At 40.7% G+C, this 16,534-nt stretch overlaps 1 protein-coding gene across 1 annotated transcript in view; it reads left to right on the top strand.

Moving 5' to 3' along the window:
• HGD (homogentisate 1,2-dioxygenase) overlaps positions 1-16,534 on the top strand; it is a 54,028-nt gene that overhangs the window by 7,093 nt on the left and 30,401 nt on the right. Inside the window, exons 3-4 of the mRNA XM_019024678.4 lie at positions 176-264; positions 4,623-4,728. Of these exons, the coding sequence (XP_018880223.1) occupies positions 176-264; positions 4,623-4,728 (195 nt within the window). The remainder of the gene's footprint in view (positions 1-175; positions 265-4,622; positions 4,729-16,534) is intronic.

The raw sequence follows: 16,534 nt of genomic DNA, 5'->3' as shown, positions 1-16,534 counted from the left end.
ACTTTTATAATCGGGGGGCAAGTCACATCAAAAGTTGTTACAAGAAACATATCGGGTTGCAGATGGTCATGTGCAGTCGCCCAGAGCATCCCCATCCCCCTACTGAGTTGGTTGGTGGGAAGGTGGGATGCTTTTCGGATGGGAGTAATATTGTTTATTGCATCCTTTGTTTCAGAATAATCCTCAGGTCTGCCCCTATAATCTCTATGCTGAGCAGCTCTCAGGATCGGCTTTCACTTGTCCGCGGAGCACCAATAAGAGAAGGTACAAGGATTAGATGAATTCTGACCTGCAGACTGTGGGTACTATGACAGGGACTTTGTGCTGCCTCCTTCCCCTGGGCCACAGCCTCCCAGAGCTGCCCAAGATCCTGCTTCTTATAGGCTATGGTCTGGGTCATGGTCAGAAGAGAATGAACTTCCTGCCAGCTAGCACCAAGTGACTGGTGGAAGAAGGTGAAGGAAAGCTGCACAGAGCTGGGAAAATACACATGTCCAGTTCCATTTACAAATTATCTCCTATACTCAGAAGGAAATATTCCTAATAGTTTGGCCTTCTTCTAAAGACTGTCCTGTTGAGTTTTGGCTTGGGGTTTACCTGTTTTGTTTTGTTTTATAATGACTAAGTCGCAATTATGGAAGATTCAGAGCAATATCTTTCTCAGCTGACTAGAGGTATGTTCTTTGCAAGAAAATGTTGGGTAAACGAAGCTTGGATAGTTAAAAAGTCACGTATTATGGCCCACTGTGGTTTGAATTAATAAGGTTTTTACTCTGGTATTCGCCTTTGCTAGAAACCAGAATATTCATTTACATACTGTGCCATGTTCCATGTTTGCTCTAATCCTACATCCAGGTCAATGAACGTAATCCCTTGATTAACTCATATCAGGCAGGTAGGATGCAGTATGTGTTATAGTTTTGGGAGGCAGTAAGTGTTATGATTTAAACAAATAGTGTCTAATTATAAAAATTTTAGGCTGAGGTATTTGTGAAGAGGAATGCTGCTGGTATCAGAGACTCGGGGAGAAGGGCATGTGGTCTTGTACTGCTTAGTAGGGCAGCCTGGGTTTATCTCCACAGGTCCTTCTGAGAAGCAAATGAGATAGTAAGTAAAAAACTATAATGGACCACACAAATGATAAAGATTGCAAGGTTTAATCATGGCCGCCCTGGAGGCAGGCCCCCTGAGTGTAAATCCTGGCTCCTTTTCCAGCTCTGTGGCCTTGGGTAAATCATCTGCCCTCTTGGATCCTCTAGTTCTTCATTCGTAAAACAAAGATAATTATAGTACCTATTTCATAGCTGTGGTGAGGATTAAAAGAAGGGATGTGTGTAAAGCACATTAGCTTAGCTTAGCACATTGCCACAGGCACATGGTTAGTGCTCAGTTAATGCTAGTTATTGTCATGATAACTATCATTAAGTATTGCCATCATAGCAGAGTTTCTGCCTCATTTCCAGGGTATCTCTAGGAGGCTGTCAAGAGAACTGGGCATGATATGTGGCAAGTGCTATGTTACAATGTCAGTATCAACAGTACTTTTCTCTCAATAGATATATGCGTGGGAAGAGGAAGAGATAGAGAAAGATTTCTATACATGTCAAAAATCAGGGGATAATTCCTTCACTATTTAATCATCTCTCTCTCTCTCTGTAAGCCCAAATAGGGTAAGATAAGCACGCAGATAATTCTGTCCATTCTAATTTATGACAACCTGTCCTCTATGACTATGTTCTTGACTTTATGGCCCATTCCCTAACAGGCCACCTGGTCTCCGGATTCTGCAGCCTGTCCCCATTATTCAGCAATATCTTCAGCCAGCAGGAGCTGAGCTTTGTTCCAGCAGGCTGAAAAGGAGCTGTTGGCATTTCATTAAGAAGCTGGCACTGTTCCCTGAATCAGAATTAAATCTCTGTTCAGGGCAATGTAGTACTGCCTGGGGAGTTTTATAAACTCAGCTAAAAAGTAAGGGACACTAGGTATGGCTCACCCATCTATTTAGAAGAACTCTTCAAAGATATCCACAAGAATTTTGTGGAAATGCTTCCCACTCAAAATCTCCAGTGGGAAGATGGGACCAGTCTTATCCATAAGTAGGCCAGCCTGAAATTCTCAGTTACTACTCATCTGAACCATAGCATACAGGGCCACCACAAAACTATTAAAGAGTCTATCTACCTACCTACCTACCTACCTATCAGGGATTAATTTTTATCAGATTAGCTAGCTGATTGATCCCTTGGGTCTTGAAAAGGCAAGAGTCTGGAGAGAGAATTTGGAAAATGTGGACTGTGATAAAAATTCAGAAGATTAAGAGAAGAAAGGCAATTTAACAAACACATGATAAGCCAGCAGCTACTGTATGCCAGGCATTTTTGGTACACAAACTCTCTGAGTTCTCACAACAATCTTAGGCGACAAGGATGGAGAACATAAGGTTCAGGAAGTCTAGTAACTCTCCCAGGATCACACAGGTGGTTCCAAGACATACACACATGCTCTGAACTTCATATACTGGGAGCTGGAGAGGCTTAGTAAGACCAAGGTCTGAGGTCACGTCATCAAGAGATGGAGGAATCAAATGGAAACTAAACAGATCTAGCCCTTTTTCCCCCAGATGGCTCAATGTTGGGCCAGGCCAACTCAACTCACTGAGGTAGACTGTCCTTGGTCTTGAAAGGGCCAAAGCCTGTTGATTCAGGTCTGGTCTTCCGTTGTCCTTCTGTATTTTGTCAGGGTAGTACCCTCTGAAAGGACTTGGGTCGCTCTTAGTGAGCTTCAATGTCCCTTCCAACTTCTGGAAGGTCTCATCCTGGTGTCCTTTCAGATTCCTTTATCAGAGTCTTCTTCCCTTCCTGAAGCCTGAGATCTGGTCCTGGTAGAGAGGACACACTTTAAAAAGAAAAGAAAGAAAAACAAATAAAGGCATAAATGTACTACAATAAAACATGGACATACACTCTTATAATTTTGGAGTACAGAAGTGTTAATTTATTTTTATTTTATTTTAAGTTCCAGGGTATAGGTGCAGGATGCACAGGTTTGTTACATAGGTAAACGTGTGCCATGGTGGTTTGCTGCACCTATCAACCTATCACCTAAGTATTAAGCCCAGCATACATTAGCCATTTTTTTAATGCTCTCCCTCCCCCAACTCCCACCCCCCAACAGGCCCCAGTGTGTGTTTTTCCCCTCACTGTGTCCATGTGTTCTCATTGTTCAGCTCCCACTTATGAGTGAGAACATGCAGTGTTTGGTTTTCTGTTCCTGCTTTAGTTCGCTGAGAATATTGGCTTCTAGTTCCATCCATGTCCCTGCAAAGGACATGATCTCATTCCTTTTTATGGCTGCATAGTATTCCATGGTGTATGTGTACCACATTTTCTTTATCCAGTCTATCATTGATGGGCATTTTGGTTGATTCTATGTCTTTGCATTGTGAATAGTGCTGCAATAAGCATATGTGTGCATGTATCTTCATAACAGATTGATTTATATTCCTTTGGGTATACACCCAGTAATGGGATTGCTGGGTCAAATGGTATTTCTCATTGTAGGTCTTTGAGGAATCACCACACTGCCTTCCACAATGGTTGAACTAATTTACATTCCCACCAACAGTGTAAAAGCATTCTTATCTCTCCACAGCCTTTCCAGAATCTTTTTCTCTTATAAATTAATATCAAAAAGACAAACCCAATAGAAAATGATAAAGGACTTCCACAAGTAATTCATAGAAAAACTGTAAAGAGCCAATAAACAAATAGACTTGTTTTTTGGAAATATTTTGTATTTTCTAATTCATAATAAAGGAAATACAAAATAAAATGAGATACTATTTTTCACCTAAAACACTAAAATTTTTAATAATACTCCAGATTTGTGAAGATGTGGGTGACCAGGCACTCTCACACGTTGTTAGTATGATAATAAAGAGTTAAAACGATCTGATAATTTTGTTTAGAAATGCATTGGACGTATCTGAAAGAATATATAAGAAATATATAAGAAAATCACTAAGCTCTGATGCCTCTGAGGAATAGCCCTGAAGAAAGTGGAGGACGAAGGTGCCATTTACCTTTCAGGACTTTTTAATTACTTGAATTATTTTTACCTTTGGCATGTATTACTTTTGTAATTTTAAAGGAGAAAATTGATTTACTATTTCAAAAATAACAAAGATACCACCCATATTCTCTCAAGCTGCGTAGAACTCATTGTTCTTGCCTTCCAGAGCAAGGACTAGCATCCTATGATACACACATAAGCTAATGTTTTTCTATGGATTTTCCTACACAGATATCCCTCAAGGTACTTCCCCTTCCCTTATAGTTTTTAGAAAAGACAATTCTTCATTTTTTGGCAGCATGGAAATAACCATGAGTCAGAGTCCATTTGAAGCATGATGGGTGGAATGAAAAAGTGAGAAGAGGCTAGGGCTGTGGGCAGCAGATGGCCATAAAAAGTGATGCTGTATCATTGCTTCACTGCTTCACACATTAGAGCCCACAGGTTGTTGTTGACTTGAGTGTCTTCCTGATGGTACTGCCTGAGCCATTCTGTGTATCACTCAGAACATTACTCTAAGGCTTGTATATCTTGTATGTTTTTCCCTCTAGCTGGCTGTATAGGATTCTACCTTCAGTTTCTCACAAGCCCTTTGAATCCATTGACGAAGGCCATGTCACTCACAACTGGGATGAAGTTGATCCTGATCCTAACCAGGTAACCTGGTCCTGTGAATCAAAGCATATCATATACCCAGAGCCTTGACTAGAAATACCTAAATAGAATACCATGGTCATTGGAAAAAATAGATAGTTTTTTAAAGTATTATTTTAATAAATGCTAAAGTGTGTCTGTTTTCTGCTCAAACTTGGGTGGTGTATTAGTCCATTCTCATGCTGCTATGAAAAAAATAACCAAGACTGGGTAATTTATAAAGGACATATTTTTAATTGACTCACAGTTCTGCATGGCTGGGGAGGCCTCAAGAAACTTACAATCATGGCGGAAAGGGAAGCAAACACCTCCTTCTTCATATGGTGGCAGGAGAGAGAAGTGTTAAGCGAAAGGGGGAAAATCCCCTTATAAAACTATCATATCTTGTGAGAACTCACTATCATGAGGGTAACCATCCCCATGATTCAATTACCTCCCACCATGAAGGTCCCTCCCACAAAACGTGAGGATTATGGGAACTATAATTCAAGATGAGATTTGGGTGGGACACAGCCAAACGATATGAGGTGGGAATTTTGGAACTGATGGATTGATTATGTATATACATATTGTTAAAAGAAAAACCTTAGACAAATCTAATTTAACAGAGTTTAATTGGGCAAAGGACAATTCACAAATTATTCTACCTGAGCCAGGATAGGTTCTGAGAGACTCCAGTGCAGACACTAGTAGAAGACGATTTATGGACAGAAAAAGGAAAGTGATGTACAGAAAACAGAAATGAGGTACAGAAATAGCCAGATTGGTTGCAGCTCGGCATATGACTTACTTGAACACAGTTTTAACAGTGTGTCACAATGATTGGCACAAGAGTAGGTTACACATCCAATTAGGTTATGGTTCACTATGTATGGAGAAACCTTTAGGCAGAACTTAAAATATGTAAGGAGGCAACTTTAGGATAAACTTGATTAACAGTCTGCGTGTGTGTGTGTGTGTGTGTGTGTGTGTGTGTGTGTGTGTGCACATGCGCACATAAGCTTGTATTTTTCTAGCCTAATGGCATATAGATGGACACAGGAGTAGTTCAGACTTACTGGAACTGCTCAGGTGAATTGGATGAGCGGAAATTTTATAGGTTGGTCAAAATATTTTACATTTTATACGTTGGTCAAAATATCTACATGCTCATAGGTTTTTTTTTGTTTTTAATCTAAACTTACCACAAAATATAGAAAATACATTCAATACAGACATCTTTGAAGAGAGGCCTTTGAAATCTGGCATAGGGGTGAGAGTCTTGCTATCTGGGCTGAATTATGCAAGTCTATTGTGATCTCAGATCACTACCACAGTCTCTTCAGACCTAGGACTTCCATTCTTTTTCTAGGAGTTTCCTCCTTTTGGTCTAGTAATAGTGGGCGTTTTCTCTGATTATCGTTATTACTTAACGTACTCTGCTTGCAGAGTATATAAGATAGAATGAGACAGAACCAGTACTATAGCAATGAGATAGACCCAGTGCTATAAAGGACTGAGCTCTTTTTTTTAACCTTCTGAGAACCCCAGTGTATTGCCTTTGTCCCTGAGTTTAGGTACATGTTGCTGATAATATGTATGTAGGGCAGGAAGAAAAACAAACCTGAGTTTGCATCCCTGCCCATCTACTTACTAGCTGTGTCTTAAGCTATGATGTTTCAATTGTAAAATGGGATAATAACATTTGCCTCACAGTGCTATTGTGAAGATTATGAGAGAATAGGTGTGAACCTGCTTCATACAATGCCTGGCATGTGATAGGCAAGAACCATGATTCTGATACAGCTATTTATATTTACCTGAATTTACATTATTCAGGTAACTTTATTTCTTCATTTTATATTATTTTTTACTCTGAAGGCTTCTTCTGCCCTCTTTCCCTCCCTCCTACTCTCTCTCTCTCCTCCCTCTCTCCCCACCCCGCCACTTTCCACAACCCAAGGAAATCTCCTGCTTCCCCTTTTTGTACCATGACATTTTGTCTATACCTGCAAATCTCCCTCCCCTAAGTGCTTAGACTTTTTATAAGACAAAAGTCAAAATAATTTATAGACACCTTTGGTTTCCTGCCCAGTTCTCTCTCTTGTCTTAATTATGGAAATCTCAGCGAAATAAGCATCTGCTTGAATGTTACCACCCCTCTCTACCAGGGACAGGAAGGGATGGAGGAATTTAGGGTGGAAAAATGTGAATTGATATTTAAAATACTATCTACCTCATAGCCACTTTGAAACTAAGATATTTTGTCTAAATAATTGACCCTTAAACTTGTATGAAGTTTAATGCGTAAAGCAGACATCCTCCCTGGTCCCCAGCTGGCCTATATATTGCCTTTAAGCACATTGCAAAATGCAGCCCCTATTCTAACCCCCAACCCCTCAGACTCAGTCCCCCACGCAAAGGGACACAGATGAGGCATTCAGCTCCTCCCTTTCCCCTTCAGTCGGACAAGGCCCTTGCACAGCGCACAGCTTGCACAACGAACCTGGGGACCCTGACTTCACCTCATTCTTGAGTCTCATGTGGGTTCAAGTAATATGGGTATAGTAATTATGTATATGAAGTTAACTAAATGAGGGATTATAAGAAAAGTCCATGGGCAGATTTGGATAATTTAAATTATTGTTTATTTATAATGAAAAATAATTATTTATTATTATTTTGCTTCAAGATAGCAATCAAATCAATAGTGGTTAACAGGGTAGGCTGGGGAGTTCCAGGGCTCCTGCCTGCTCATATCGATCACAACAATTTTCTAAGCCTCTCAACCTTAATAAATCTTCATAGATCTGTTTATAGTTGTGTGGACAACAGTGGAGCCATACTTCTTTTACATAGTTTTATTCGGGGTGGGGGGTTAGGTTTTAAACCTAACCTTTAAAGAAAATATGTGATGTGACTCTACTTTGAGTGTGATGTGTAATATGCTCAGTAATATACCTTTATTATATATTATTATTGCCTTGACTATCATTGCTACATTTTATTTAACATGAATACACCCTTTCATAGGAATTATTTTGGAGTTCATGTGACATATCCATGGAAGACAATCTTGTTCTAATAGAATTTTTCTAGCTTTGTCTTTTTTTTTTTTTTTTTTTTGAGACAAGAGTCTCACTCTGTTGCTCAGGCGGGAGTACAGTGGTGTGATCACAGCTCACTGCAGCCTTGACTTCCCAGGCTCAGATGATCCTCCTACCTCAGTCCCCTGAGTAGCTGGGAGTACAGGTGTGCACCACAATGGCCAGCTAATTTTTTGTATTTTTGGTAGAGAAAGGGTTTTACCATATTGCTCAGGCTGGTCTCGAACTCCCGGGCTCAAGCAATCTGCCTGCCTGAGCCTCCCAAAGTGCTGGAATTACAGGCATGCACCACTGCACCCAGCTTAGCTTTGTCTGATTGTATGAGTAAAATATACTTATAAAAACCCAAAAATATTGTAGAAATTAATAAAATATTACTGGAAGTCTCCCATCATTACGTGAGAGTCAAATATATAAGTTGTACATGTTAATTCATTATTTCATAAATAGTTGACATACATTTTGACCAGGAAGTTTGAAGCAACTGGATTAAAAAGCTTGAGTTAATACAGAGGCATCAAAATAGCTGTATCAGGGCGGGCATGGTGGCTCATGCCTGTAATCCCAGCACTTTGGGAGGCCAAGGCAGGCGGATCACCTGAGACTGGGAGTTTGAGACCAGCCTTACTTGAGGTCAGAAGTTTGAGAACAGCTTGACCAACATGGAGAAACGCCATCTCTACTAAAAATACAAAATTGGCCAGGTGTGGTGGTGCATGCCTGAATTCCCAACTACTCGGGAGGCTGAGGCAGGAAAATTGCTCGAACCCAGGAGGCAGAGGTTGTGGTGAGCCAAGATTGCACCATTGGACTACAGCCTGGGCAACAAGAGCAAAACTCCATCTCAAAATAATAATGACAATAATAATAATAGCTGCATTGGAAGTTTCTGCTTGTTTTCTAGTAGACCCTCAGCCCATATTTGTTTCCCTTCTCCCTGCTTCCCATTTTTCCCATTCTAACCTATGGTTAGAATGGCTTTGCTTTTGTCCTTGAACTTGTTGCCTTTCTTCTGTTTTGAATTCCCTGAACACTTTCTATATGGTAGCCACCAAATGAATTTCTTCTCCAATATCTTCCCTGCTCCTTTGAGACCTTGTCTTCACACACACTGGGAGAGATGTGCCTCAGAATTCAATAGTGTCTCAGTGTCTCTGTGAACACCGGCTCCATCCAGGTAGCAGTTTATGATCTTTCTGACTTGTGACCTCTGTCACCCGCCAACTACTTCTCTCTCCATGATAAACCCTGGCTGATCTTGCAAAATCTACCCTTTTGTCTTTTCTTTTACACCTTCTTTACAAGTTAATATCTCTTTCCAATTTTATACTTCATTATTTAACCACAGCATTTTGCATTCATCACTTTCTCCCTCATAACCTCCTCCAAATATGTACTCCAGACTCTCAGCAAGAAAGGCTGAGAAAATTATATTTAGGTACCCCTCTGACAGTCCTTCCCAGCTGAAGCCTGTGTGATAGGTATGTCTTCACCTGTCATAGACCAAATCCAATACTTCATCAGCTTCACCAACTATCCACATTAGTCATCTCTGGGAATTTGAAGACCTGAGGATTGCCTGATGATTCCTCCAGTGTAACATTTAGTCCCAAAGGCAGCATCGTGCAATATGCGATCATCACTGTCATCCTTGATACCCTCTCAGGAAGACTGGGGGCTGCTCCCCCTAAAGCCTTCATTTTCTTTAGTGTATATTTAATCAGTTATCCAAGAATTAATGCAACCTCTTTTTGAGTGTATTTAAATTCAGCCTGAGGACATAAATTCAACTCATTAATACCTTACATAAGAAGTATACCTAATTTTATGTGTCTGCCTCTAATTTCTGAAGTCTCAGAATTTAATGAACTAATCTACATCCAATTTAACCATGATTTTACAGATTTCAGTTAGAATTCCTGAATTAGCATTTCTCTTTAAGAGTCCTTTAAAATTTATTTTTCTTATTATTTCATCTCTAACCTCTTGATTGTTGAAAAATCAGATTCTTGACTCAGTTAAGACTCAGCTGAGAAAATTACCTCTTGGTTCTTAACCAGTATAATTTGGATCAAGTGAGAAATACCTCAAAGCTAATTAAAGAACATATCATAAAATGCCTTCTGTCTCTAGTACATGCAAATTATAAAAAAAAGTTTCAAAACAATACACCCTTACAGGGTATTTGCTGTCTAATTTGTCAAACTTTCTGGGTTTTGCCATCCTGAAATCCCTTTCCCTCCACAAATGTCTTGGATTTTCCTGCCTCTCTTGCCCAAGTCTGTCCTAGTCACAGCCAGACTCCTTGAGAAATAATCTAAACCCACTTTATCACCCTCATTCACTCTTTAACCCTATGCAATTCAGCCTGCCCAGATGACTCTATTGAAAATATTTATACCCTCTTTACACAATAGTGCATCACTCTCTAATTAATACATATTTTTATTTAAAACTTACATAAAAGTGTCAATGCCCAGTAATTCCACTAACACAGAGTTAACAACTTCTAATGTTTTGGGTTCTTTCAAGTCTTTTCTTTTTGTACATATATGTAAGTAAATAATTCCTAGGGTCCCATGTAGCCAGTAACCAAGAGTAATTTAAAATAATATCTGGCCAGGCACAGTGGCTCATGCCTGTAATCCCAGCACTTTGGGAGGCCAAGATGAGAGGTTCACTTGAGTCCAGGAGTTTGAGACCAGCCCTGGCAACATAGCAAGACCCTGGCTCTACACAAATGTGAAAAAAAATTAGCTGAGCATGGTGGCAAGCACCGGTAGTCCCAGGCACTCAGGAGGCTGAGGTGGGAAGACTGCTCGAGCCTGGGAGGTCAGGGCTGCGGTGAGCCCTGTTCATGCCACTGCACTCCAGCCTGGGCAACAGTGTGAAACCCTGTCTCAAAAAAAAAAAAAGGAAGAAAAAAGAAAGAAGGAAAGAAAGAAAGAAAAGAAAGAGAAAAGAAAAGTTAATCTTTACTTGTTTTTCCTGAAGACATTAAAGAGTATCCAATATATGACCCACAGCAACACTTTTTAAAATCCTCTTTTTCCAGTTTTTCCCAGACTCCAACCCTCTCACATCTGTCTTCTCTCACCTCACCTCTCACCTTCCCCAAGCTCTTCATGCCTTGTCACCATTGATTGTTGGCTTCTCTCTTCCTCCCTGTACATTCTGCCTCTAGAAAATGATACCTGCACTGTAGATCCCCTACCCCATTTGGCTGGGATCACACATGGTGTTATGTGGGATAACACACACATAACAGTGACCTCCATGGCAATACTGGAGTTCAAAGGACTCCAGTGAGAATAGGCAAATCTGAATTTTCTGCAGAGATCAGGGAAGGGAAGAGGAAGAGGCTGTGAATACACTTATAATAGTGCTTTTAAAAAAAAATCAGTTACATATATATTTACTATAATTAAGCTGATGGTGTAATGCAGTCTTAGATTATTTTTATTTAAATATCATATTTTGCACCTTTTTCCATGTCTTTTTAAACTTCTTGAGTGTAGATATTTTTGATATTATATTATAATCCAACAAATGTTTATAAAACAATTCCTAATACTGTGAGATATTTGAATTTTTTCCATTTTTGCTATTATGTAGTAAATCCACGCTAAATATAATCCTTTTCTCCTCTACATCCCAGCCTGGAACAACTGACCTCCTTCTCTTCTTCCTGAATCCCCTTTTTTCCCTGGGTTCCATGACATTGCATGATTCCCAAACCTGCAAAATAAGTATTCTTCAAGGTCCTGAACTAGAATCTTGATATAGTTTGACTGTGTCCCCACCCAAATCTCATCTTGAATTCCCATGTGTTACTGGAGGGACCTGGTGGGAGGTAGTCTATCTGCACAAGCTCTTTCTTTGCCTGCTGCCACCCAAATGAGGTGTGACTTTCTCCTCCTTGCCTTCTGCTATCATTGTGAGAATTTCCCAGCCACGTGGAACTGTAAGTCCAATTAAACCTTTTTCCTTTATAAATTACTCCTTCTCGGGAATGTCTTTATCAGCAGCATAAAAATGGACTAACACAACTCTCACCTCCCCCTTGTCATCATCTCCCCTCTGAGAGAAGGGGAAGTACTTATTCTCTCTCTTCCCCTCCTCTTCCTTACTGTCTTTCTTATCCTCCTCTTTTCTTCTCCTTCTCTTCACCCCAACCTTCCCCTTCCCCTCTGTATTGTTCTGCTAGAGCTATCATAACAAAAAGATACTGGGTGGCTTAAGCAAAAGAGATTTATTTTCTAACAGTTCTGGATTCCAAGATTGAGGTATCGGCAGGGTTGCTTTCTTCTGAGGCCTCTCTCATTGACTTGTATCTTCTCCTTGGCTCCTCACATCATCTTCCCTCTGTGTCTATAGCCAAATTTCCTCTTCTTATAAGGACAGCAATCATGTCAGATTAGGGTCCACTCTAGTAACCTCATTTAAATTTAATTATCCCTGTAAAGACTCCATCTCCAAATATAGTCACATTCTGAAATACAGGGGGTTAGGAGTTCAACATATGAATTTGGAGGAGGAACACAATCTAGCCCATAATTCTCTCCTTCTGCTTCTTTTTCCCTCTAAATATCTACTAAGGATTCCCACTCTTTTGGATTCTCTTTGCCTTAGAGATGAAGGGATAGTTGTTGATAAGAAATAATCAAGTGGGACAAACTAACAGGAGGAACTCCTTGAGCAATAGAGGATTTTCCTAGCTCACTACACTGAATCAGGTGCCAAGTCCATAGAATGGTGATGCCTGAGTATACATAAGAGTTACCAGGGGACTTGTTGAAAATGTAGATTCCTCAGTCTTGCTCCCCAGAGATCCCAGTTCAGTAGGTCTGAGGTGGTACTCAGGAGTCTCCCCAGATGACTCCCATGCAGGTTGGTGCTGGACTGTACTTTATGAAATTCTGCTGTAGAGTGTGCTTTCAGGATCTCTCTGGTTCCTTTTTTCCTTTTCCTACCTCCACCTGGTTCAGACCTCATTTCTTCTTACCTAGACTATTTTAATGACCTTCTACCTGTTCCTATGTCTTCCCCTCCCTATCCCACACCGTGCTGCCAGAATCAGCGTGCTAAATTATCATCTCAAAAATCTTTAAATCTAACCATCACCCGCCCCCCTCCACTGCCCAGCCAATCCAGTGCAGGCTTCCAGATAAGAGATCAAGAGCTCTGATTCACTATCACAGCCTTTCAGACTCTCCACTCACTTCCGTGTCCCCTACCTATCAGTCACACTAGAACCATCGTCATTTTATCTACCTGGGATTTCCTGTTCTTCCATCACAAATACTCACCCATCTAAATCTCACTCACGATTTATGATTCATTTTAAATAATACTTTCTTCATTATGCCCTTTCAATATTTCTCAGAGTATTTAAGGTTCTATGTCTCTATCATCTTCATCTGATCTGCAGTATCCAGTACATGCCTTCTTCCAAATAGAATCGCAAGTATTTGTTGAATTTACTCCCTGATAGTTCAGATCCTATCATTCTATAAATAAATTAGATTGCATTTCTCTAAATGCATTCAGTGGTGTGTGCCAACATTACAGTGCACATTCCCCTGCTCAGCCCTTTTGGACAGCTTGCTAGCTCTTTATACATTTCATCTCTATCAACTTACATTTCACTTCTTGCAAAGATATTGGAGCTGTCTGCAAACCAGATGATTTCATTGCTTATATCTCTTATTTTCCATATATAAGAATGTTAAGTAGGCCCTGTGCCAGGACTTATTCCTGAGAGAACATTTCTATTTACATTTCTCTTCCAAAGTTATTTGCACTGATCCACTTCCTTGTTTTTCTATCATGAGGTTTTCAGATTTCCAGGATCTTCTGTAATGGATTACCTGAGGGAAGAGACAATGTCATGTTCACCTCCAGCATCTAGCATAAAATCTGGCACACAGAGAGGTTCAATAAATACTGTTTGAAATAATTAATATAAGGGGATTAGACAAGAAACATTGACCCTGAAGGACCTAAGCAGGGTTAGTGTCCCAGGAATCAGACTGGCCAGGGTGATTCAGCACTGGAGGAACAGTAAACAAAGGTCAATTTGGAAGACCAGGTACAAGACCATTAAAAGGAGGGAAAGCTTGGGTTTAGGAGCCAAGGAGATCAGGAATAATTTGGGAAACAGGTCAAGACAGGCTAAGATCAAAGGGCTCAGGGTGTAGGTTAGTAAGAGGGTCTGAGAAAGTGTTGGCATCAGTTCTTAGTAGAGAAAATTTAACTGTTCTAAACCATCAGTTTTTTCACTTCTAAAATAGAGATGATAATAATAATCATAGGGAGCCTTAGAGAGTTGTTGTGAGAATTAAATGTCATCCAACAAATATTTACTGAGTGACTATTATGTTCTATACTCCGTGCTAGGTGCTAGGTAATGGATTTAAAGCTCTTAGCTTTACATTCAAGGACAAGGTCAAATGAGAATCCAAGTTTTCATCCTTGATGGCTCTTCTTCATTTGTAGCCTCATGAAAGACTTTTGTTGTGTTTTGTTTTGTTTTTTGAGTACAGGCTGGAGTACAGTGTTGTGATATCAGCTCACTGCAATCTCCTCCTCTTGGGTTCAAGCGATTCTCCTGCCTCAGCCTCCCAAGTAGCTGGGATTACAGGTGCCCACCACCATGCCCGGCTAATTTTTGTATTTTTAGTAGAGACATGGTTTCACCATGTTGGCCAGGCTGGTCTCGAACTCCTCATCTCAGGTGATCTGCCCGCCTCAGCCTCCCAAAGTGCTGGGATTACAGGCATGAACCACCTCGCTTGGCCTGAAAGACTTTTAGAAATCTAAATTACAGTGACTTGGATCCTCATTATCTATACTCTTGCCTATCACCTCAAAGAACTCCAACGGATCAACCAAAGCCTGATTTCGCTCCACATAATTCATGCTACCTTTTTTTCCTCAAATTTCCAAAGTTTCTGAAGAATTCAAGTGAGCCACTGTTTTATTTTAATCCTTCCTATCTTTCTTAGTCTGGACTGAAACTCACCACCACAAATTACCCTGGATCTGTCTGCTAACAACTATTTATACATTGTATTAGTCCATTCTCGCACTGCTATAAAGAAATTCCTGAGACTGGGTAACTTACAAAGAAAGGAGGCTCATAGTCCTACAGGGTGTACAGGAAGCATAGTGGCTTCTGCTTCTGGGAAGGGCCTCAGGATGCTTCCAATCATGGTGGAAGGCAAAGGGGGAGCAAGGTATCTCAGATGGCAGGAGCAGGAGCAAGAGAGAGAAGAGGGAGGTGCTACACACTTTTAAAGACCAGATCTCGTGAGAACTCACTGTCATGAGAACAGCACCAAGAGGATAGTGCTAAGCCATTCATAAGAAATCCACCCCCATTATGCAACCACCCCCCCCACTCTCTCTTGCTCCTGCTCCCATCATATGAGATGTTCCCATCATATCTTTGCCTTCTGCCATGATTGAAAACTTTCTGAGCCTCTCCAGAAGCAGAAGCTGCTATGTTTCCTGTGCAGCCTGCAGAACTATGAGCGAATCAAACCTCTTTTCTTTATAAATTACTCAATCTCAGGTCTTTCTTTATAGCAGTGCAAGAACGAACTAACAAAGAAAATTGGTACCAAGGAGTGGGACATTGCTATAAAGATACCTGAAAATGTGGAAGTGACTTTGGAACTGGATAACTGGCAGAGGCTGGAAGAGTGTGGAGGGCTCAGAAGACAGGAAGATGAGGGATAGTTTCAAACTTCCTAGAGACTTGTTAAATTGTTGTGACAAAAATGCCAATAGTGACATGAACAATAAAGTCCAGACTGAGGAGATCTCAAATGAAAATGAGGAACTTAACTGGGAACTAGATCAAAGGTCAAACTTGTTATGCCTTAGCAAAGAACTTGACTGCATTGTGCTCCTGCCCTAGGAATCTGTGGAACTCTGAACTTGAGAATGATGATTTAAGGTGTCTGGTACAAGAAATTTCTAAGCAGCAAAGCATTCAAGATGTGACCAGGCTGCTTCTAACCACCTATGCCCACATGCATGAGCAAATAAATGACCTGAAGTTGGAACTTAAATTTAAAAATAAGTGTAGATTTAAACCTATATTTAAATTTTAACTTGTATTTAAAGGGAAGTAGAGTGCAAAAGTTAGGAAATTTTGCAGCCTGGCCATGTGATAGAAAAGAAAAGCCCATTTTCAGGAGAAGAATTCAAACAGGATGCAGAAATTTGCATAAATAAAAAGGAGCCAAATGCTGATAGCCAAGACAATGTGGGAAAGGCCTCAAAGGCATTTCACAGACCTTTGGGGCAGTTCATCCCATCACAGGCCCAGAGGCCTAGGAGGGAAGAATGATTTTGTGGGCCAGGCCCAGGGCCTCGCTACCCTGCACAGCCTCAGGACACTGTTTTCTGCATCCCAGCTGCTCCAGCTCCTCCTGTGGCTCAAAGGGATCCAAGTACCACTTCAAAGGGTGCAAGCCATAAGCCTTGGTAGCTTCCATGTGGTGTTAAGACTGCAGGTGCACAGGATACAAGAGTTAAGGCCTGGGAGCCCCCACCTAGATTTTAGAGGATGTATAGAAAACTTAAATGTTCAGGCAGAAGCCAGCTGCAGGGGCGGAGTGCTCACAGAGAACCTCTACTAGGGCAGTATGGAGGGGAAATGTGGGGTTGGAGCTCCCACACAGAGTCCCCACTGGGGCATTGCCTAGTGGAGC

Source organism: Gorilla gorilla, chromosome 2 (genome assembly GCF_029281585.2).
Source record: "Gorilla gorilla gorilla isolate KB3781 chromosome 2, NHGRI_mGorGor1-v2.1_pri, whole genome shotgun sequence".
NCBI lineage: Eukaryota > Metazoa > Chordata > Mammalia > Primates > Hominidae > Gorilla > Gorilla gorilla.
Note: the sequence above shows the minus strand (reverse complement) of the source record. Positions and strands in the feature narration are given on the sequence as shown.